This window comes from Pongo abelii, chromosome 9 (genome assembly GCF_028885655.2).
Source record: "Pongo abelii isolate AG06213 chromosome 9, NHGRI_mPonAbe1-v2.0_pri, whole genome shotgun sequence".
NCBI lineage: Eukaryota > Metazoa > Chordata > Mammalia > Primates > Hominidae > Pongo > Pongo abelii.
Genome location: NC_071994.2, coordinates 39,789,312 through 39,811,735, shown reverse-complemented (window position 1 = coordinate 39,811,735; position 22,424 = coordinate 39,789,312). Strand labels below are relative to the sequence as shown.

Genomic DNA, 22,424 nt, shown 5'->3' with positions numbered 1-22,424 from the left:
AACCAGAGTTGTTTGGCTTCAGAATCTGTGCTCTCAATCACGTCATACTGCCGCTCTTGAAATAACACAAGAAAATGTTTTCTTTAAATTTTATGAAAGACAAAGCAAAATATAGAAATTCAAAGTTTCATTTCAGCAGCCACCAGGAATTATGTTTTTTTATACATAGCTTTCACAAACGTTATCTATTGTGTAGTTATATCAACTTTTTTCAAATCAAAGAACGAGGACATGACTCATACAAGTTTATTTTAAATAAGCCTTAAAATCAGAATTAAATTGATAAATGAAGTAATCTATTGAAAAAGTGTTATTTTACATCCATTCTGGGTATTACCACAAATTTTAAAAGTAGAAGCATAGCATTTGCCAGTATTTTTAAAAACCGAGTCAATACAAATTAGTCTCAAAGTTCTTGAAAATTAATAAGTGATTTTTCTCACTACTTAACCATAACTGGAAAAACCTTTGAAGAAACACTACTAGCAAACTTTAGACAACAATTATAAAACCAGATTGTTGGCAGAGGACACAACAAAATGTAAGTTAGAAAATTCATAAACATACATTTATTCAGGAAATACAATTACTAGAATCCTTGATATTTCAATGATCATTCCACATTATAAAATATTCACAAACATGTAGTTTTTTAAGTCTACACCAGGTCATGCTGACGTTCTTTTTGGATAAGCCATAACCATTTCTTCTATTAAATGCTATAATTTCCATTTTAATTGTAAACAAAGTACTTGAGCCAGACTACTTAAGTACTTGAGCAAAATAACTTAAAAAAATCTTAAGAAGAGGAGGACAATGATATTTTTTAAAAACATATTTGAGGCTGGGCATGGTGGCTCACGCCAGTAATTCCAGCACTTTGGGAGGCCGAAGGGGGTGAATCACGAGGTCAGGAGATCGAGATCATCCTGGCTAACACGGTGAAACCCCGTCTCTATTAAAAATACAAAAAAATTAGCTGGGCGAGGTGGCACACGCCTGCAGTCCTAGCCATTCAGGAGGCTGAGGCAGGAGAATCGCTTGAACTGCCTTGAGGTGGCGGAGGTTGAAGTGAGCCGAGATCACACCACTGCACGCCAGCCTGGGCAACCGAGCAAGACTCTGTCTCAAAAAAACACAAAAACAAAAAAACCAAAAAATATTTGAATCGTCAAATCCTAAAGAACTAGGCTGCTATTATCTAGTATTATACTAACAAATGAAGTGCCCACATTAAGTAAGACAGCACATAATTATTAACGACAATATTTCTCATCTGCAATTTTTAAACATGCTTTCTCAAATAACAAACACGGATTTTTGTAAGTTTTAAAGGCAAAGGGGGCAGAATGATGACAGACATAAAAAGCTCACATTTAAATTACTGGTAGATTTTATTTAAATAAAAAAAAAGATAAGACTGTAATTACTTCCCAAATATGGAATGCCAAGTACCTTTTATTCCTAAAAGAAATTACTTGGCCAGGTGCAGTGGCTCATGCCTATAATCCTAATGCTTTGGGAGGCTGAGGTGGAAGCCAAGGAGTTTCAGGCTGCAGTGAGCTATGATCACACCACTGTGTTCCAGCCTGGGAGACAAAGCAAGATCCTGTCTCTTTTAAAACAAAAAACAAACAAACAAAAAAACCAAAAAAAAACTAAGAAATGTAATTAATCATTAAGTAGCTGCAAATTGAACTGTTCTATTTTGATACTTCCTAAGAGTGTCCAGTGTAATCAGATAATTTTATAATGGGTTCTTGACCCTAGGTGTCCTTTAGAACCACCTGGAAAGCTTTACAAAAAAAAAAAAAAAAAAGAGTGATTTTGATTTAGTTGTTATGGAATAGGACCCAGGTATCAATTTTTTAAAGCTCTGCCAGGCTAATATGTAGCTAAGATTGAGAATCACTAAGTCAACATATTTTGATATATCAAGAAAATAAATGGAAATGGGGGTGATAATTTATATTTGTAATTTACAAATCAAACATCTATCATACACTTACTATGTACCTAGTTTTATTCATGAATCATCCATTTCTAAGATAAAAATTCCCGTCATTTCCTCACTGCACTAAACCACCACTGTACATCTTTGCCAATGAATGACTGTATTTTTCTATGGTCAAGATTTAAAATTCTGGGATACATTATGAAAACTGCATTAATGAAAACAAACTACTGCTATTCATGCTCAACAGTAGCAAGCTAAACTACTGTATTTGGCTCCTTTGAGCTACCCTTATTTTAAGAATTATAAATAGGTGTCAACCCACACAAAGAACAGATTGTGGATTACCGTAGGGAAAAAAAATAGCTTACTCAACTTACTAAAAGTTTCAACACCAAAAAAGATTTAACTTGGCTGAAAGTTCTGAAACAGCTGAGACACAGAACCAGGAAGCTATAATTTATAATGAAATGTTGATACATACTTAAAAGCTACTGCAGCTGTAGCTATACTAAAATAAGATTTCTTCAGGGTTTACTTACCCTGAAATGCAAGAATACAAGCATAACAATAATATTACTGTTTTTATATGCACCAATACCTCTCTTTAATATATAAAGCTCTACAACAAATACCTCTAATAATTTTACAATTAAATTAAGTCCATACTTCTATACTACTTTGGTCTCAACATTTTTAAAACACCAATTAATTTTGAAAATTTACAATTTAACAACATGATCCTATCAATAACAAGCACATTCTGTAGTGGATTAAAGACACATTCAACCATGCAATCCAGTGTTCAATACCTAAATGATAAATAACAATGCTGATTGACTTTTATTTTGAAAAATCATTGAAAACTGGAATAATCATCTGAGACTCACAGTGATCACAAACATGCAGAAAAAAACATACAATTCTATTCTTCCTGAAGGAATGTTACAAAATGCCCACTTTTTTATACAGGGTCAATATGCCAAATTACTTATATTTTTCAATCCATCATCTTCTAACATTTGTCACTTAAGTTTTTCTTAAAGTACAAATGTTTCTGTAAGTTGTGATAGAAAATGAACCTCAACTCTTTCAGTCTTTAAGATTTCAGTCACAGCCCCACACTGATAGCTGCCTTTTAGTAAAATAGTGACATCCAGTGGACAAATGAAATACTTCTCAAATTCCCATATTTGAATCATAAACAAAAGTTGCCTCTCTAAATCCAACAATTTTAGTATGAGTTCCTACTTATTTTGATGGAATCTACAGATTCTCATGAATACTTCACATCATAATTTCTATGTGTCTTAAATATATCCTCTTTTCTTCCTATTTAAAATCAATTATTTAAATTGAGCTAGTAAGAATGTCTACTCTTGAAGCTAGTGAGGTTAAAGGTATTACTTTTCCTTCTTTGCTTCAGCTACTTCCCACCACCAAATAACTCGTTTGTCTCTAGGAATGGAAGGACCAAAATATAGGGGAAATACTGTGCATTTAAATAAAAATGAATGGTATTTAAAAGAAATCGCAAAAGATGAACTCTGAACCTGTTTTGCATTTATAATTTGATGTACTGTTGAATATAAATAGGGATGTAATAAGTAATGCTATCAATTACATCCTCTTGCCTCAATGCTCAAATATTAAGAATATGTATTTTAGCAATGATTGTTTCAGTGTTTAAAAACTTACTTTCATAAATCAGTATAAATGAATATCCATTATATATTATGTTTAAGTAAAAGTGAAAAAACTTGCACTGTACTGAGTCATGATTTACCACTGGTTATATATATTATGTGTGTGTTCAAAGTACAAAATGCAGCAATGATGTTAACATTGACAGTGTAATGAACTGCCATAGATGAGACTGTTATGCTTAATTTCTTGGAAAACTGTAAAGAAATTTCACAGGTTAAAAAAAATAGAGTAAGCAAAAAAAGAATTGGAGAACTTTACTTTTAAATCAGCAGCCAAATGAAGAAAACTTTTCCTTTCTAAAAAAAGATTAAGAATGTAAAAGTACATTTTAATATTAAAAAAGCATTTTAAAAAATCTATAACAACTTTATGACAAAATCTGCATTTGAAAAAGGCCTGTAAAAACAGTAGGACAGAATTGCCCTCATCACCTTTTACTTTTTCTTGTCAGAAAAAAGTGTATGCATCTCTGGAACCATAAATGATGTTAAAATAGGCATTTATAAAATGGCAAGGAGAATTTCATGATAAATTTGTTTGTTTTCTTACAATCATTGGCATTGCAGCCATTAGTAAGTCACAAGGAAAACTTTTCTAGCTAAAACGCAAAATGAAATATCAAGTTTTGAAATGTATTAGGTCTGTTGCCTGCGTTTTGCTGATCTCATTTTTTCAAAGCGCGACTCCATTTCTTCTAAGACTTTGGGTGTGTATCGCACCACTAATTTAACCTTTCCTTGTGCGGCTTTCAGCAGTTCTACAGCTTTTTCATGATGTTCTCCTTCAACACTCTAGGGGAAAAACAAACAAACAAACAACCATACACTAATATCTAAGTTTTGAAAGTAACTCGAAATGCAAAAATGTTTAAAATATATATAATGAAGAAAGTTTTAATGTTATATTATTCCAACATTACAAAACTAATGTAATGATTTACCAATTTAATCTATATGAAATCCTCTCTTACATCATATTCTGTTTATAGTCTAAAAGCTGGCTTCTAAGTTCCAAATAATTAGCATATCAATCTATATGTCTTATTATTTCAGTAGATTAGCAATTGCCATTTTATGAGTAAAATGAGGGTAGACTTCTAATTTAATGTATTGCCTTTAATAAAGAGCTTATGTCATAAAAATTACACTAAGCACTGCTAATTTACACTGCAAAATACACTTATAGTGCTTAAAAAAAAAGGATCACTGTATTAATAGTACTGCCTAGGATTCCCTCAAGGCATTTCTAAACCACAAGTTTCTTAGGTTTCTTCTGTAACTCAAATACGCCCCCAGGTGGTCACAACAGATCACTACAAATAGAAATAAAATTCATCCTTACCACTCCATTAACAGAGAGGAGTTGATCTCCACGTTTGAGGCCCCCATGTCTATCAGCAATTCCACCTGGAATTATTCGAGATATATAGATTGGAGAGTTTTGTTCTTTGCCTCCCATAATATTGAATCCAAGGCCCTCTTCTGTTTTTGGTAGCTCAACAACTCGAGGATGAGAATGTCCTTCACTGGCAGCAAATGCAGCAACAGTAGCCTGAAAGAAAGTTTTACATATTAAAAAATATGACTTTTATTTACTTCAGTTCTTTTGTCTTTTTTTCCCCCGAGACGGAGTCTCGCTCTGTCGCCCAGGCTGGAGTGTGGTGGCACGATCTTGGCTCACTGCAATCTCCACCTCCTGGCTTCACGCCATTCTCCTGCCTCAGCCTCCTGAGTAGCTGAGGCTATAGGCGCCTGCCACCATGCCCGGCTAATTTTTTGTTATTTTTTTTTAGTAGAGATGGGGTTTCACCACGTTAGCCAGGATGGTCTCGATCTCCTGACCTCGTGATCTGCCCGCCTCGGCCTCCCAAAGTGCTGGGATTACAGGCATGAGCCACCGTGCCTGGCCTCTTTTGTCTCTTTTTAAAAACTACTTTTGAGCATGCATTTTTGACGTCTGAAAGCTCACAAATTCACTGGTGATTCTGAGAAGGTAAGCTAAACAGAAGGTATTTTAGAGACGACAAATGAATAATTCCGAGTTATGCAGGAAATGTTATGATTTTTTGTTATGATTTTTTAGGTCATTCCTAGCCCATCCAGTGCCCAGTCTTTTGTGCAATCCTGTATGCACAGGGCTTGGCAAGCGGACTTACTGGGCAGATGGATATTGTACATGGTAAGGAGGAAAACCCCTCCCTCAGCATGCCAGCAGCCCTGGGCTTTAGATCTGGATCGCCCAACTCCTTCAGGAGCCTTTGTGCAGGACACAACCTACCTATATAATCAACATGGAGTTGCCCTTATATGTAATCATTTTGGCTTCTATACTATTTGTACTATATACTAAATATCTCAGATGTTAAGAAATAACTCAATATTGAGAAAAAGAGAGGTACATATAGCCAATCTGAATGTTTTGTTGCTTTAGTTAACTAGTCACAACTAAAAATCCCCACAGAAGATGAAACAGAGCCGTATCTTCTTTAAAGCTCAGATTAAGACTAATCCAAACTAATTATAAAGTTGAGATTTTGTTTCACTTTGCTTTTAAGGGTAATTATCTAGTACCATTTTTTTGTGATGGATCACAAAAATGGGGAGGGGAAAGAAATCAAGATTTACTGAACACCCGTTATCTTCGAAGAAATCAAGATTTACTGAATACCCGTTATCTTCGAAGCTCTGAAAAAGGCCTCATTTTTCAGATAATGGAACTAAGTCTCAGAAATTCAGTAGGCTATCAAAGTCACACAACTCAGCAATTAAAAACATGTTTCTCTGGTCTTTTCTACACTGACAAACTATATCCACGTGTTTAAGTATTTGTATTCAACAAAGAATCCACCATTTCCTTTTGTGAGCCAGTAACTATCCATAAAAAACTATCTGCTGATGATTAATTTAAGTCACCGACTGCTGATATTACCCTCTTCAAACCCCCTATCATGAATAGTGAGGTCAATACCTAAATTAGTTGAGGAAAACAATGGCACAGAAATGCAGATAATGTAAAGAAGAAAGCAAAAATCAACTCGGGGAAGTACCCCAGCTCTATCATATGCTATTTGTGTGGTTTGCGGCAAATAACCTCATGCTTCCCCACCAATAAGATGAAGATAGTAATTCATATCTTAAAATTCTGATTAGATTTTGTATAATGAATATTATATAGTATCATATATATAACATATACAACACAATTATATATTGCATGATACATATTGTATGCATGTACATTTCTATTGCATTATCTAAACTGCATGATAAAATAGCTTATGTAAAGGTATTTATCATGTAGCATTTATGTAAAGCCAATAGAAACAAATGTCTTATTTCTTAGTACTTGAGAAGTTTGGTGTAGCTTGAAAGATACATGTTAGTCTTCAAAATAAGTTTATTATGAATTTAATAACTGCATATTTTAAACTTCTAATTTATGAAGAATTCTCACTTTTGGAAAACAAAAAAATTTACCTTTGCAGTAGCGTTCGCTCTCACTTCAGGACTGCTACTGATGTCCACAGTCTCATAGACATGTTCATATACCTGTAAAAGCCAAAGTAATATCTCAGAATATACCATGCTTGAGTTCTCTGTGAAGTTAAAATTCCAGGCAAAGTTATCCATCTTTATAAAATGTTTTTTTTTATCAGAAATTCCAAAAATGAGAGGGACTGGTTTTAATGTTTTCTAAAGTTTTTCTTAAGAAATTTTGAACCCAAATTTACAGTATTATCTGACCTAACTCAAATTTTTAGTAAATTTTAATGTTTACTCACCTCTCTCACAGCATTGCAGAACTCACTTTGAAGGACTCTTTGCAAAGCCTGAAGTTTCTGTGGTGGTACTTCTCCACTCCTTTGTAGTTTTTCCAATAATTCAATTGCTCTACAAATATCTAGAGTTAAACACACACACAGATAATTTTCTCCAAGGGTTTTCTCAATGCCTATGTAACAGTGTGGCAGTTAGGATTCATTCCTCAAGGGCTAATAATATACAGACAATAGAGGGGAAAAAAGCACTGAATTTGCACATGTGTTTAGTGGGGAGGAGACTGTGTGTGGTACACACATGGAGAGTGAGAATGTAAAATGTAAGAACACTAAATTTTACAGTAGATAGGAAAAACTACTGAGATTACAGAAGCATAAAATAAGACCTTGGAGAAACACGGGCAAATTGAACACAAAATACCAAATGTCATCTGAAAGGACTGTGACTCAAATGTGACCAATACACGAACATTGTACCGCTTCAGAAAAGCTAGCAATATTGTCAGAAACTAGTCAACAAAAATTTACCTAATTATTATTAGTAACCAAAGCACTGAACAGTACAAGGCACTATAAGCTAGTAAAATCACTGGTCATTCCTCGAAAGAAACATGATACATAGGTAGATAACCACTCAAGAGCAGATGCAGTTAGTGGCAGGGACACATTTAAAACAACCATAAAAATGCAAAAAACAAGCAGTACAAATGAAATAAACGGATTTTTTTTTCAACTTAACACTGTTAATTCAAACAAGCTCAAACACTTACGTTTACAAAAAAGAAAAATAAAAACAATTAGCTTTGTCGATCTGGTCTCAATACCTATGTGACCTTGGGCAAGTTACATGACCTCCTTATGTCTCAGTTTCTTTCACTGTACAATGGAAATAACAGTACCTTCCATATAAGGGTTATGAGGAAGAGTTATGAGTTCAGTTAACGACTGAACCACACAATACATAAAAAAGGGCTTAGCAAGCAAAAGTGTTATGTTACATTGGTACCAATTAATCATAAGAAATATTGGCTGGGAATAGTGGCTTATGCCTGTAATCCCAGTACTTTGGGAGGCTGAGGCAGGTGGATCACCTGAGGTCAAGAGTTCAAGACCAGCCTGGCCAACATGGTGAAACCCCATCTCTACTAAAAAAAAAATACAAAAATTAGCCAGGCATGGTGGCAGGTGCCTGTAATCCCAGCTACTTGGGAGGCCGAGGCAGGAGAAGCGCTTGATCCCGGGAGGTGGAGGTTGCAGTGAGCTGAGATTGTGCCACTGCACTCCAGCCTGGGTGACAAGAGTGAAACTCCATCTACAAAAAAAAAAAAAAAAACCAAACCAAACAAACAAAAAAAACCCTAAGAGGTTGTATACATTTATACAAATGTATGAAACACGTTAGGGAATTCTCATTGAGAAGTGTGAGGATAAGTGTTTCATGAATTGAGACATTTTAGAAGATTCAGGAGGTCAGCTATAACACTGTTAACTATTTCTACTTTTATTTTTCCAAAAACTGTTTTGGTATACTGTTTTTGTACCCCTGGTACTACAATGCCCAGTATTCTATTATTGCTTTGCTTCCTTTTGACTTAAGTAGAAGCAGCTCCTGATTTTGTTACACTCAAGGACTGGAAATTTTTCTTTATAGAGTTAGTATGGCCTTCTTCGTGTTTGCACACAGAAAACTATGAATAAATGTAGTAAAGAAAGATATTTATTTATTGAGATGGAGTCTCACTCTGTTGCCCAGGCTGGAGTGCAGTGGCACAATCTCCACTCACTGCAACCTCTGCCTCCCAGGTTCAAGCGAGTCTCCTGCCTCAGCCTCCTGAGTAGCTGGGATTACAGGGGTCCACCACCATGCTCAGCTAATTTTTGTATTTTTAGTAGAGACAGGGTTTCACCCTGTTGGTCAGGCTGGCCTTGAACTCCTGACGTCATGATCCACCCACCTCGGCTTCCCGAAGTGCTGGGATTACAGGCTTGAGCCATTACGCCCGGCCGAAAGATTATTTATTTATTTGAGATGGAGTCTCCCTCTGTTGCTGAGGCTGGGGTGCAGTGGTACGATCTTGGCTCACTGCAACCTCTGCCTCCAGGGTTCAAGTGATCCTTGTGCCTCAGTCTCCCGAGTAGCTGGGACTACAGGTACCTGCCACCACACCCAGCTAATTTTTGTATTTTTAGTAGAGACAGGGTATCACCATGTTGGCCAGGCTAGTCTCGAACTCCTGGCCTCAAGTGATCTGCTTGCCTCAGCCTCCCAAAGTGCTGGGATTACAGGCGTGAGCCACTGTGTCTGGCCAGAAAGCAGATTTTTAAATTTGAGGTAAAGAAAGCTTAAACTTAAAAAGTTAATCAAATGCAATGGAAGCAAATAGAGTTTCACCATTCTGATTTCCCATCACCAGAATGACTGATAAATGCGGACTGTTGGTTCATCAATTATTTTGATTTATAAAGTTATAATATATAAGCCATATAAAAATTTCCAATGAAGAAAAAAATGGAAAAAAGTAAAATGCTTTTGACTAAATCTAAAATGTACCTACTATGTGCTCAAATGTGTGTTTCATTAAATCATACTTTGATGATTTAGAGTGCCTTCTAAATCATCATATGTGATCAGGTACTGTATTGTAATTTTACTGTAGGATTTCCTACTTTAGGATTGTTGGCAGTGTTTGTTAATGGAGTCTGTTAGAATTCTAAACAAGAATCAGAGGTGATGTAATCTGACTTTCTTACCCTGCTAAATGGCAACGACTAGTACAGCTATCTTGGTAATGGTGGGGGATTCGTTAGGACCTTCTTCAGATACCACAGATATCAAGATCTGCAGATGCTCAAGTCTCTGATATAAAATGATGTAGTATTGGCATAAAACCTACGCATATCACCCCTCTATACTTTAAATAATCTCTAGATTACTTACAATATCTGATGCTATGTAAATAGTTGTTATACCACATTGTTTAGGGAATAAGGACAAGAAAAAAATGTCTGTACATGTTCTATACAGACACGATTTTTTTCTGAGTATTTTCAATCTGCAGTTGGTTGAAACGTGGAACCCATGGATATTGAGGGCTGACTGTAATTCATCCTACCAAGGGGCGGAGTCTTCTACTGAAGAACATAAAAGAAGTCTGTAACAGCAAAAAACAAAGCCATGACTATCAAAACTGAATGCCACAGAAGTTTCACATTTTGTGTTGCATTTAAAAATACAAAGACCGGCCGGGTGCAGCGGCTCACGCCTGTAATCCTAGCACTTTGGAAGGCCGAGGCGGGCGGACTTCCTGAGCTCAAGAGTTCGAGACCAGCCTGGGCAACACAGTGAAACCCCGTCTCTACTAAAATACAAAAAAACAGCCGGGTTTGGCGGCGTTCGCCTGTAGTCCCAGCTACTCGGGAGGCTGAGGCAGGAGAATTGCTTGAACCCGGGAGGCAGAGGTTGCAGTGAGCCGAGATCGCGCCACTGCACTCCAGCCTGGGCGACACAGCAAGACTACGTCTCCAAACAGCAACAACAAAAACACAAAAGACCACCAATACGTTAGAATCTTAACTAGCTTTCAAAGAAAAAACTTACTCCTGTTAACACCAAACAGATTTGCTCCCATCTATAAAACACAGTGCCACTGTGCTCAAGAGGAAGATGTCACAGACTTAGGCCTAACTCGGCAAGTCTTCCCAGAGTAGCTAGTCCTCTAAAATGATGCTTTAATAGGCTTAACGGAATCTCATTTACAGTGAGGCTTCCAAATGGTGAACACGGTAAAGAGCAAATCAGCAACACTGAGTGCACATCTGTTTGTGGGAAGGCATTAGTAAAGAGGTTTTTCTAAGTACTGTAATTCTAAAAATGTGTTTTCTTAGGGAACAATAGTAATAGTTAGACTAATTGCAAATGTTAATATGTGCAATATAATTTCAGTCTCCATCCTATATATATATATATTTTTACCACCAGTACTCAGAATGTTTATTTGTACTTCTCAGCTCCTATCAATGATTTCTAATGCTGGTGTATGAAAAGCATGCTTGAAATTGTTTGAAATAAAGGATTTAGGGACAGAGTGGAATGCTGGAAATCCGTAAAAGGACTAGAAACGCTGGAATGCTGGAAATCACGGTAGGCGCATAGCCAGTTATTTTCATAGGCTTCTCTAATTACTCAGCAGAGGTGGTTTTATTTTCCTTGACAGTCCGCTCTAGGAAGCAATCAGCCAACCAGTTTGCAATTGTAGGGTTTGTAAGAAATGAAAAACACTGCACCTGCAAGTGTTTTAGCATCTACCACTATTCTGCTTACTTACGTAACCTCCTTCCCAAGACCAAGTCAGTAGGATTGTTTTTAAAGCAATCTCTCCATTTCTAGGAGGGGCACAAAAGCTAGTAAATACCCCAACCCAAATACAAGCGAGGTTGTGGAGAAAGTAATGAAGGAGTTTGTGTGCAAACAAGGGGGAAGGGAGGTTCTGTTGAATTGTACCGTGTGTCCGTTCTCGTGTTGTACAGGCAATGAGTGTGGTCTGTGCGAATCGGGTGTGACGTTTGCTTTTCGGGTGTACGGGTCTCCGAATGCTGCGTCTGCTGTGCCCACCAAGGGAGCGCATGTGCGGCGTGTGTCTGCGAAGCGGGCAGGTTGTGTTTAGTTGTGCTGTGCCTCGGAACAGTCCGTGTGAACAGAGGAGGGCTTACGGTAACAGTCAAAATACCGTAAGCACCCTTCCTAGAGCCAGGTACAGAGACAACGGCGGCCTCTGGCGCCGGCACAAGGGACAGCCTGGCTCCGGATCTCAGAGCCTGGGTCACTCCTCCTCCCTTCCAGCGACACAGCACTCCCCCAACCTTTCCGCCCACCTCCGCCGAGCCTCGGCTGCACTCACCTCTCTCCAGCCGCACGGGTTCCCCTAGCGCCGCCATCTTCTCCCTTAACCTACAGACCCACAGGAAATGACAACAGAAGGGCTGAGGTGGAGGGGCGGGGCCTAGGGGAAGCCGGAAAAGTGAGTATAGGCTAGTATCGCGAGATCAGGAGGGTGGCCGAGGGTGTCGCCGCGGCCATCAGGGTAAGGGTACCTGGACTTGCGGCTTTTTAGGTCGGCCTGGCTCCGCTCCTTCTGCGGTGACGAGGTCCCCCGGCCTTCTAGGGTTGGAAAGAGCTGCTTTCCTGACTCTCGTTCCCTGCCTCAGGCTTCCCTTATCGCAATCGCTTCGAACCCTTGGCTCCGCGTAGAGGAGTCAAGCCTGGATTCTAGTCCCACCTTGCCCATTAGCAGCTTTGTGACCTGGGACTGTTCACTTACCCTCTCTCAGCCTCAGTTTCCGCATCTGTACAACGAGAGGTCCTGTCTCTTAGGTCCTTACAATTTTTAAACTCTGGGATTCGGTGGCAATTAAATGTGTAATGACATGTTGTCAGTTCTCAATTTGTGACAGCATTGCGTTAAATTTAAAAATCCACGGCTTGAATCTTCCCTCCAAATCTGTTAAGGGGTGGAAAGTACAAAGAGCATGAAACATATCTGGGTGAGGGAGAGAACAAGGTGCTTTGGTGCACCACAAAGTAACAATTTTATAAGCAGCTGATTCTTATAAAATCTTAAGTAAATGAAATATTGTGAAGCAAATAATATTCTTAATGCATTACAGATTTTTGAGCCACTTCTGAAATTTTCGCGAACCAAGAAGAATTTTAGTATTTGGATTTGACTAACATTTATCCAAACCCTTAGTCTGTACTGATACTGTGGTAGGTGTGTTTATATCCAACATTTCAACACTTCATGATGGGACTGTTTTAATAACCTGTTTGCCCCTGGTCCACCCTTTCCATTCACCTTTAGTATTTTCTTCTCCAAATCCATCATGGATGCCATCACTATGCTCCTTTTTCTCCCCTTGAATTCTGATTTCATCATCACAAGTTCTGTTCAGAAACTTTCAATGGTTTCTCTCCTGTTTCCTGTTTCTAAAGCCTTGCATACTCTGACCCTAACTCATCCAGCCAACTTCATTTCTCATTACCTCTAAGTGCAACCACCACTTCAGTCCAGGTGGTATAGTTTCAACCATATTTATTCCTGATTCCAAGTCTTTTTGGTTGTTTTAGAGACAGAGTTTCTCTCTGTTGTCCAGACTGGAGTGCAGTGGTGCGATCACAGCTCAAGAGAGCCTCCTGTCTCAGCCTTGCCAGTAGCGAGGACTACAGGCAAGCACCACCATGCCTGGCAAATTTTTAAATTTTTAGTAGAAATGGGGGTCTTACTGTGTTGCCCAGGCTGGTCTCAAACTCCTGAGCTCAAGCAGTCCTCCTGCTTTGGCCTCCCAAAGTGCTGGGATTACAGGCGTGGGCCACTGTGCCAGGATCCAAATCTTCATTTGTGTTGTTCTTGTGTGGAATGCCCTTCTTCATCCCCTTCTAGTCTCCAAACTTTGTATACACTCAGTTGAACCCATTTCATGGGTCCCTGCTGAAGACATGCCACTTCTACCAAGCCTTTTCTCCATATTATTCCCCTTTTTTGTCCTCTGATAGCCTAAATACGCTGCAATAACACTCAGGTGCTTATCTCTTGCTCATTGTTGTCATTTTTTTCTGCTGCAAATGTGTTCAAGAAATGTTTATTAAACACCTAATATCTACCAGGTGCCTTGATAGGAATACCAGGTAGAGCAAGACAAATGCAAACATTGCCTTTATTTCTTCAACTATTTTTTCTTTCCATTCTCTTGCTCCTCTCCTTTGGTGACTATTGGAGTCATGTGCATGTACATAGTATACGTATATATTGAGCTAACTGGCATTGTCTCACAGCTCAGTGATGCTCTGTTCATTTTTTTTTTCAAGATTTTCTTTATGTTTCCTTTTGGATAATTGCTATGTTTTCATATTCATTAATCTTTTTTCAATATCTAATATTGAAATCCTGTCCAGTTCATTTTTCATATAAAACATTGTAGTTGTTGCCTCTACCAGTATGATTTGGGTGTGGGTGTGTGTTTTACATCTTTTATGTCTTAACATGCTCAATCTTTTCTGTAGCTTCTTAAACACATAGACTACAATTATAATGACAGTTTTAATGTCCTTGTCTACTAATTCTATGATCTATGCTATTTCTGGCACAGTTTCTATTGATTGATTTTTCTCTTCATTACAATTCATAATTTCCTGCTTCTTGCATGCCTGGAAATTTCCTTTTTTTTTTTTTAACAAGATGCTAGACTTTGTAAAATTTACTTACGTGAAAAACAATTTTGTTCTTTTGGGTTTTGATTTTTTTTAGGTGGAACCAATTCAGTCGTTTATGTAGGGTTAATTGTATCCCACTACTAAGACAATACCCTTCGAAGTTCCTTACCCCATACCCAAAGTGAATTATGTGGTTTTTCTACTTTGGTAGGAATGAGAACTATTCTTATGAACTGAGATTGTGGACTTTTTTTTGCTCTTTTCCTTTCCCTGTCTGGTAATTTATTTCTTCTTCTTTCTTCCTTCTCCTTCTTCTTCTTCTTTCTTCTTCTTCTTCAGATGCAGTCTCTCTCTGTCACCCAGGCTGGAATGCAGTGATGCAGTCTAGGCTCACTGCAGCCTCTGCCTCCCGGGTTCAAGTGATTGTCGTGCGTCAGCCACCCGAGTAGCTAGGTTTACAGGCACCTGCCACCACACCCTGCTAACTTTTGTATTTTTAGTAGAGATGGGATTTTACCATGTTTGGCAATGTATTTGGCCTGTCTAATATAGTACATTACATATACATTTGGGAAAAATGTTGCAAATTCCATAAGAGTAGCAGCCTGACATGGGAAGAGCACAGGACTAAGTGTCAGGAGCTCTGGTTACTAATCATAGATGAGCCACCTTGTGATAGTGTGATCTTGACAATGTCACATTCTCACTCTGGACCTGTTTCCTTATTTGGCACGACCACTGAATAAGATCTGTCTGAGCCAGCTGCAGTGACATCCACCTGTATGTAGTCCCAGTTCTTGGAAGGCTGAGGCAGGAGGATGGAGGCCGGGAGTTTGGGACTGTATGATTGCGCCTGTAAATAGCCACTTTTCTTCAGCCTGAGCATCATGGCAACACCCCAAATCTTTAAAAAATCTGTCAGCACATAAAAATTACTTGACTCTATGTCAATAAAGTAATTAATATAAATACAGATTCCCTTGAACTTCATGGACTTACCAAATCAGAATCCTTAGGAGAAGGCTCTGGGAATCTATATTTTAAAAAATCCCTAGTGATTCTGACACAGCTAGCCTGACATAGGGACCTGTGTTCAGGATTTAAAAGATTATTTCTAGGGCCTTTTTCTACTAAAATTCAGTTTCACTATAAAACTGCAGAGGCAAATTATTGAGAAAATGATTTTCATTATAAAAGAATATGTAGCTCTTGCATAAAGGGCAGCATTTCTAGCTAATTTTAAAATTTATTTTATATTAATTATTTTAGGCATAGATAAGGAAGAAAAAAGTTTTGGAAACTACTTCTGAGAGGGAAAAATATGCCTGAAATTAACCAACAGCCAGCTTGTACTTAACGTACAAAATAAAAGAATCAACTATTGTGTAAGGAGAGAACCCCGAAATGTTGCTCATTAATCGAAATTCCAGAGTATTAGCATCGGGAAAGACCTAGAGAGTCCAACTCACTCGTTTTAAAGAAGAGAAGATGGATTGCTGTCCTGCATTCAAAGGAGGCCATTAGGAGCATGAACCAAGGGAAGCTGGTTTTCCTTCTATGCCTCTGCCAGGTTATTAAATCACCAGGCCTCCTAATCAAGAATTACTCTTCGTGTGGAAGAACTCTTCACCTGTTGCTTCCTCATATTACTTCCTTCCTCAGAGATGTAGAGGAACTGTAAAATTAGAATAGGATGTTTGGGTCTAGACAAATCCCAGTGAAAACTAAATTATGGAAATTTAGTCTTTGTATAACAAATGAAAACCCTAAGTAGGCTGCCAAGGTATAAAAGCTTTCTTAACCCGAGACATTGAAAATACAACATACTAAGTGAAAAAAGGAGTGGGTGGGGAACAGTGGGGGTAGAAGGCTGTCTAAAGGGAAGCTAGCAAAATGGAAAGTAATATGGAGAAGCAACATGCTCCAAGTGGAGTGTTTTACTATTTCATTGCCTGTTGAACTGTACACAAATAGGCACTACTACATAAAATAGCTATTTGAAACAGTTATGTCATTGCAGGGTAGAACATTACTCTCAAGTAAAGGCTTCTTACAGTACAATTAAAGTCTCAATCTTCTTTTTTTAACAGAATTTCTCTGATGTACTCAGCAAAGTAAAATTTTGAATAGATTCTTTTATTTGAAGTGAATGATATTGTCAAATGTTAAAGAGCCTGCATTTTAAAATAATTTAAACAATATATAAAAACACTTGGCCTAATTAAGTAAACATAACAGTATGGGAAAATCTCTTCAAGAGCACCTTTGAAGGGAAATTTTATCACAGATCTCAAATCAGAACATAGAAACCCATCTGTGAGTTCCAGAGATCTAACATAAACCCTACTTTTCCTTGTAGGATGAGTTGCAGATTCTATTAAAGTGTAAGGGTTGACTTTTTTAATGTCACTTGTTTCATCATCACTCTGTAGTACATGTAAAGGCACAGATTGATGTATTTTTCTGGCATCTTCCTGACACACCCTTGCCCTATATAAATCGGTTTGCCAGGATCTTGTTGCTTAAATTAGCCATTGCAAACTCTTGGTCCTGCCAACACAGCCGATTGTGCCAATGTTCTCAGCATCTACTGGCACATGAGCTGTTGCCTTTTCTTTGGCTTTCTGCAAAGAAAGGATGGGGCCATCATCCTTCCTTCATAAGGCAGCAGTCTGGCTTAGTTGTCCCTGAGAAAGACTTCAGGATTGGTTGGACTCACTCTGGCTCTCTTCAGGGTGTGCATCTTGCACAATGTATTTTCAGCCACACAATGTATTGTTCAGGATTTGTCGTGCACATACTTGCAGATTGGCAGAGCCAACTGCCAGAGATGAGAACCTTTTAAGTTGTTGTCAAACGTCATAAAATGTGTTCCATGATTAATTTTGTGGGCACAGATTGGTTTTTGCACAGAGTCCAAAATTTAGGATATGTCACAGTGACTAAATGGCACCGGCATGCTGAATGAATTTGGAATTTGTTTTGTCAAGTGTGGGAGCAGGCACACAGATGGGCTTTGATCCAGTGGTGCTGCTTGGAATTCTCATTATAGCAATGATGTCACTTGTCATGTGGAGTAAGTGATAATGCTGCCAAATTGTGGAAAAAGCAAGGCAAATAGGAAAGTACACAGACCAAGAGAAAGGACTTAGGTAGCACAGTAAGCTTTCACTGTCAGATGAATGGACATAAACATTGTTTTAGGGCTGCCAAAAATACGCATAGTTTTTAAAAATACAGGCAGAAAGGAAAACTTCCAACTGAAAGGGCCCTTAAAGAAGGGCCCCTGTAATCCAGGAAGTCTTCATTTCTTAGAGAAAATCAAGTAAAGCAAACACGTCCTTGATTTTTATATTAGGCTATGAAAGAAATTTCTGAGCTGCAATCAAGAGTCTTTCTGCAATATCTAACCAAACCAAAGCCAAAGTATTTTGCTTTATAAAAAAAACCTTTGTCTATGAAGAAGATCAGCAGTCATGCTGGGAAATTGAAAAAAACAAAAACCTTATAGTGGCAAAGAAGTACAGTATATTCTCACCAAGCGTGAACATCAGAATTCTCTGTAGTGCTTTAAAAATATATTCTTGATGCAGCTAAAGCAGTGCTTAGAGGGAAATTTATAGCTTTAAGTGCCTATATTAAAAAAAAAGAAAAATATCAAATTAACAACCTAAACTTCTATCTTAAGACACTTAAAACAGAACAAACTAAACTCAAACTAAGTAGCAGAAAGGAAACAACAAAAGTTAGGGCAGAACTAGAATAAAATAAAAACAATACAGAATAGGAAAACATAGAATATAAATAAAAACAGTTGAGAAAGCTGATGAAACCAAAATCTGGTTCCTTGAAAAGATCAACAAAATTGACAATGCTTTAGCTAGACTGACCAGGAAAAAAAGAGGAATTACTAAAATCAGGAATGAAACGGGACATTTCTACTAACCTTACAAGAATAAAAAAGAATATTAGGAAATACTATAAAAATCTCTCTCTCTTGCCACACATGCAGTGTATACTGTATATAACTGAATGTATATCATCTAACTTATCTAATTTGTTGAAAAATATAATTTATATTTGTCACACAATTCATGTCAGAGGGCCACCATGTAAATTTTGATTCAAAAACTCGAGTATTGCATGAACATTTGTATTTTCTGAAAATATGAAGGTTTTTGTGAGTGACATGTACTTTTTGTTGAGAACCATTGATCTACCACATAGAAGGCATAAAAATTGTTGAATTACAATTAAATATGCATAAATTAGAATTAGGTATAGCTGCATATAAACACAAAAATCCAGGCTGGGCATGTTGGCTCATGCCTATAATCCCAAATTTGGCATGATTTCAGCTCACTGCAACCTCCGCCTCCCAGGTTCAAGCAATTCTCCTGCCTCAGCCTCCCCATTAGCTGGCACTACAGGCGCCCGCCACGACGCTCAGCTAATTTTTTGTATTTTTAGTAGAGACTGGATTTCACCATGTTGACCAGGCTGGTCTCGAAATCCTGACCTCAAGTGACCCACCCACCTTGACCTCCCAGAGTGCTGGGATTACAGGTGTGAGCCACCGCGCCCAGGTATTCCCAGCACTTTGGGAGGCTAAGGCAGGAGGATCACTTGAGGCCAGGAGTTTGAGATCAGCTTGGGCAACATAGCAAGACCCTGTCTCTACAAAAATAAAAAATAAAAAAAATTAGCTAGTCATAGTAGTGTGTGCTTGTAGTTCTAACTACTTGGGAGGCTGAGGCGGGAAGATTGCTCAGGCCCAGAAGTTCAAGGTTGTAGTGTACCAGTACACTCCAGCTTCGGTGGCAGAGCAAGACCCTGTTTTGGAAAACAAACAAACAAACAAAAAACTGTTTTTTTTTTTTTTAAAAAAAAACTCACAAAAGTCCAAAATAATAGTGCATTTAAAATGAATAAAAGAAATCCACAGATAGGTAACTTGGTACAAGTATGACAGCCCCATGGTATCACCAGGATCCCAGCTTTTTTCATTTTGCATCACCATCCTAGGACATGGCTTCCATAGTCAAGTTCACTCATAATCTGAGATGGCTGCAGGAATTTCAGTCGTTACATGTGAGTTGCATGCCAGAAAAAAAGAATAAGGAATTGCAGAAGGGTAAAAATCACCCTTCCCAGTTGAATAAGCATCTTTAAAGCACCCTTTTCAGATGTCCAACATAATATTTTGACCTATATCGTCTTAGCCAGACTCAGTTACATGTCTCCATCTTACCGCAAAAGAACCAGGAAATAAAATCTTTTATTTTGAATGACAGAGAACCCAGCTACAAAATCTCAACTCTGTCCCCAAGGAAGAAAGGCAAAATAAATATGGGGATAAGCCTCCAGCAAGCTTTGCCATACTACACCACAACTTCTGGAAATTACCTTTAAACCTAGTTCCTGAAGCATTGCAGGTCAATAGATTTATTTCCCTTCATTGGAAAGTTTTCAATTTGTTAACTCAAAAACATTTACTAGCAGGTGCTACGGGAGAGAGGAGAAATGTCAGATGTGTTCATGTCCTTGAGGAACTTTCAGGCAATTTCAGCAAACGGAAACTACACCAATGAGACAGTCGGAATGTTATCTACCTGTATGTACTGCAGTGCTGTGTTTTATGGTTTGGACCACTACTTTATATTTTAAACCTAAAAACCCATTGTCTGCAAACTGACTCAAACTAAATTGAAATGAGCCACATTACTGTTTTAACCCAAACTGAGTCTGAAAGCTAATATTTACTCAACTACAAACCATTCAGTAGTGTGAAGATTAAACAAACAAGCAAACAAAAAAACCCTTTCCAGATCCTCCAGATCCGTATTTCCCCTTCCTTCCTTTCCTTCCTTTCCTGTCTTTCTTTCTGTCTTTCTCTTTCTTTCTTTCTTTTTCCTTCCTTCCTTCCTTCCTTCCTTCCTTCCTTCCTTCCTTCCTTCCTTCCTTCCTTCCTCTTTCTCTCTTTCTCTCTCTCTCTTTCCTTCTCTTTCTTTCCTTCCTTCTTTCCTTCTTCTTTCCTTCTTTCTTTCTTCCTTTCTTCCTTTCTCACCCAGCCTGAAGTGCAGTGGTCCAGTCTTGGCTCACTGCAACCTCTGCCTTGATTCTCCTGCCTCAGCCTCCTGAGTAGCTAGGATTACAGGCACTGCGACCATGCCTGGGTAATTTATTTTTAATTTTTTATTTTTAGTAGAGATGGAATATCACCCTGTTGGCCAGGCTGGTCTCAAGCTCCTGATCTCAAGTGATTTGCCTGCCTCAGCCTCCCAAAATGCTGGGATTATAGGCATGAACCAGCATTCCCTGTTCTTAGTGTTTCTTATAACTTCCCAGACATGAACAAAACCTTGCAAAAGTGCATTTCAATAATCTTTAGCTTCTCGATCTTCCAACTGATGTGGCCATCAAATGGCTAGTCAGAAGATAAATAGATGAAGACAATAGCTTTATTAAGTCAATTCAAATTATGACCTACTATGGTAAGACACTGTGCTGGGGTCTAGAGGCACCAGAACTTCATCCTTCTCTCAACAGCTCACAAACCCAGTGGAAGGGTCAGACATATAAGCAACAACAGAAACAAAGGAGATGGCATTAAATATTATTCTGCTCTTGTTGCTTTAGTTGTTGCTGCTTATTGCTGCTCTTGTTGCTTTAGTTATAGGGGTTTTTAACAGAGTTGCGAAGTGTTGTGGAGTAATGAGTGGGGAGAAATGATTTCTCACTGGAGGTAACCAGAAAACACGTTAGAGAGCAGTGGTTCTCAACCAGGGGCAATTTTCAAACCCACGGGACATTTGGCAATATTTGGAGATATTTTTAATGGTTATGACAGTGGATAGATGGATAGTGAGGGTGAGGGTTGGTACTGGCACGTAGTGAGTAGAGGTCAGAGATGCTGCTAAGAATTTTTCAATGCATAAGACAACTCCCTACAACAAAGACTTACTCAGCGTAAAATGTCAGTAGTACCTAGGTTGAGAAACCCTGCTTGAATAAGATGGATACGTCGTACAAGGAGGATTAGATTTTCACAAGTGGATAAATGGGGACAAGAATCCCAGAGAGAGTACTAAATGAGCAAAGCCCCATGGGAAAAAAAATAAAGGCCCTGTTCAGGAAGTAGGAGGGAGGGCTTCAGTGGGGTATAGTTTACACAACTGAGCCTGGGGAAGTTGTAAAAGGAAAGGGGGGGTAGCATTTAGATTGAGGCAGAGTGCAAGCTGCTAAAGTTTAGATTTTATTCTTTTGGCCAGAGTGAGCTATTGAAGGATTTAAAAAATGGAAGCAATAGGATTAAAAGTGTTTTAGAAATAAAATCAGAGGGAAAAGCTTTGATTCTCATAGCAGACTGTAAGAAAATTCCTTTAAGGGAGTCACCCTTATTTTGGGTGTTGTCTGATGTTTATTAACCTCTGGTTGTTGGAAAATAGCAAAACTGCAGAGAAGGGAGAAATTCTGCATATTTGGGCCTGGGTTGGATGGGCAGTGAGGAGGTGAGGAAGGCCAAGGGAATGAGAGAGTGGCGCAATGCTGATGTTTGTGCTGTGAGACCCTTCTTCATGGCTTCCAGAGCTTCAGTAATCTTTACAAAAATCATAATATGCTTGTGCTTGGATTTCTTGTGCAAAATGACTATATTTGGGTTGATTGTGAAGATTGGGAGAGGAGGTTGGTGACAATGGTGCAATGGTAGCATAGAAGTAATAATTTGGATGCTTCTATAATGGGCAGTTTCTTTTACTTCTTCCTTTCAGATCCTG

The 22,424-nt window shown here is 38.3% G+C and overlaps 1 protein-coding gene and 1 long non-coding RNA gene across 6 annotated transcripts in view; one reads left to right on the top strand and one right to left on the bottom strand.

Moving 5' to 3' along the window:
• Window positions 1–232: 232 nt before the first annotated feature.
• On the bottom strand, window positions 233–12,384 carry LIN7C (lin-7 homolog C, crumbs cell polarity complex component). Its single transcript, NM_001132301.1, is given in 5 exon segments — window positions 233–4,452; window positions 5,003–5,212; window positions 7,138–7,209; window positions 7,443–7,561; window positions 12,338–12,384. Coding segments are annotated over 5 exon segments (594 nt in total). The 5' UTR covers window positions 12,375–12,384; the 3' UTR covers window positions 233–4,296.
• Window positions 12,385–12,435: 51 nt separating this feature from the next.
• The window catches only part of LOC129048656 (uncharacterized), a 194,859-nt gene continuing 184,870 nt past the window's right edge, over window positions 12,436–22,424 (top strand). For 3 of the 5 annotated variants that reach the window (XR_010141865.1, XR_010141866.1, XR_010141867.1), the window contains exon 1: window positions 12,465–12,520. This is a non-coding gene — a long non-coding RNA (uncharacterized LOC129048656). Of the gene's footprint in view, window positions 12,521–22,424 lie in introns of all 5 variants that reach the window. The other 2 variants (XR_010141868.1, XR_010141869.1) reach the window with 1 other exon arrangement.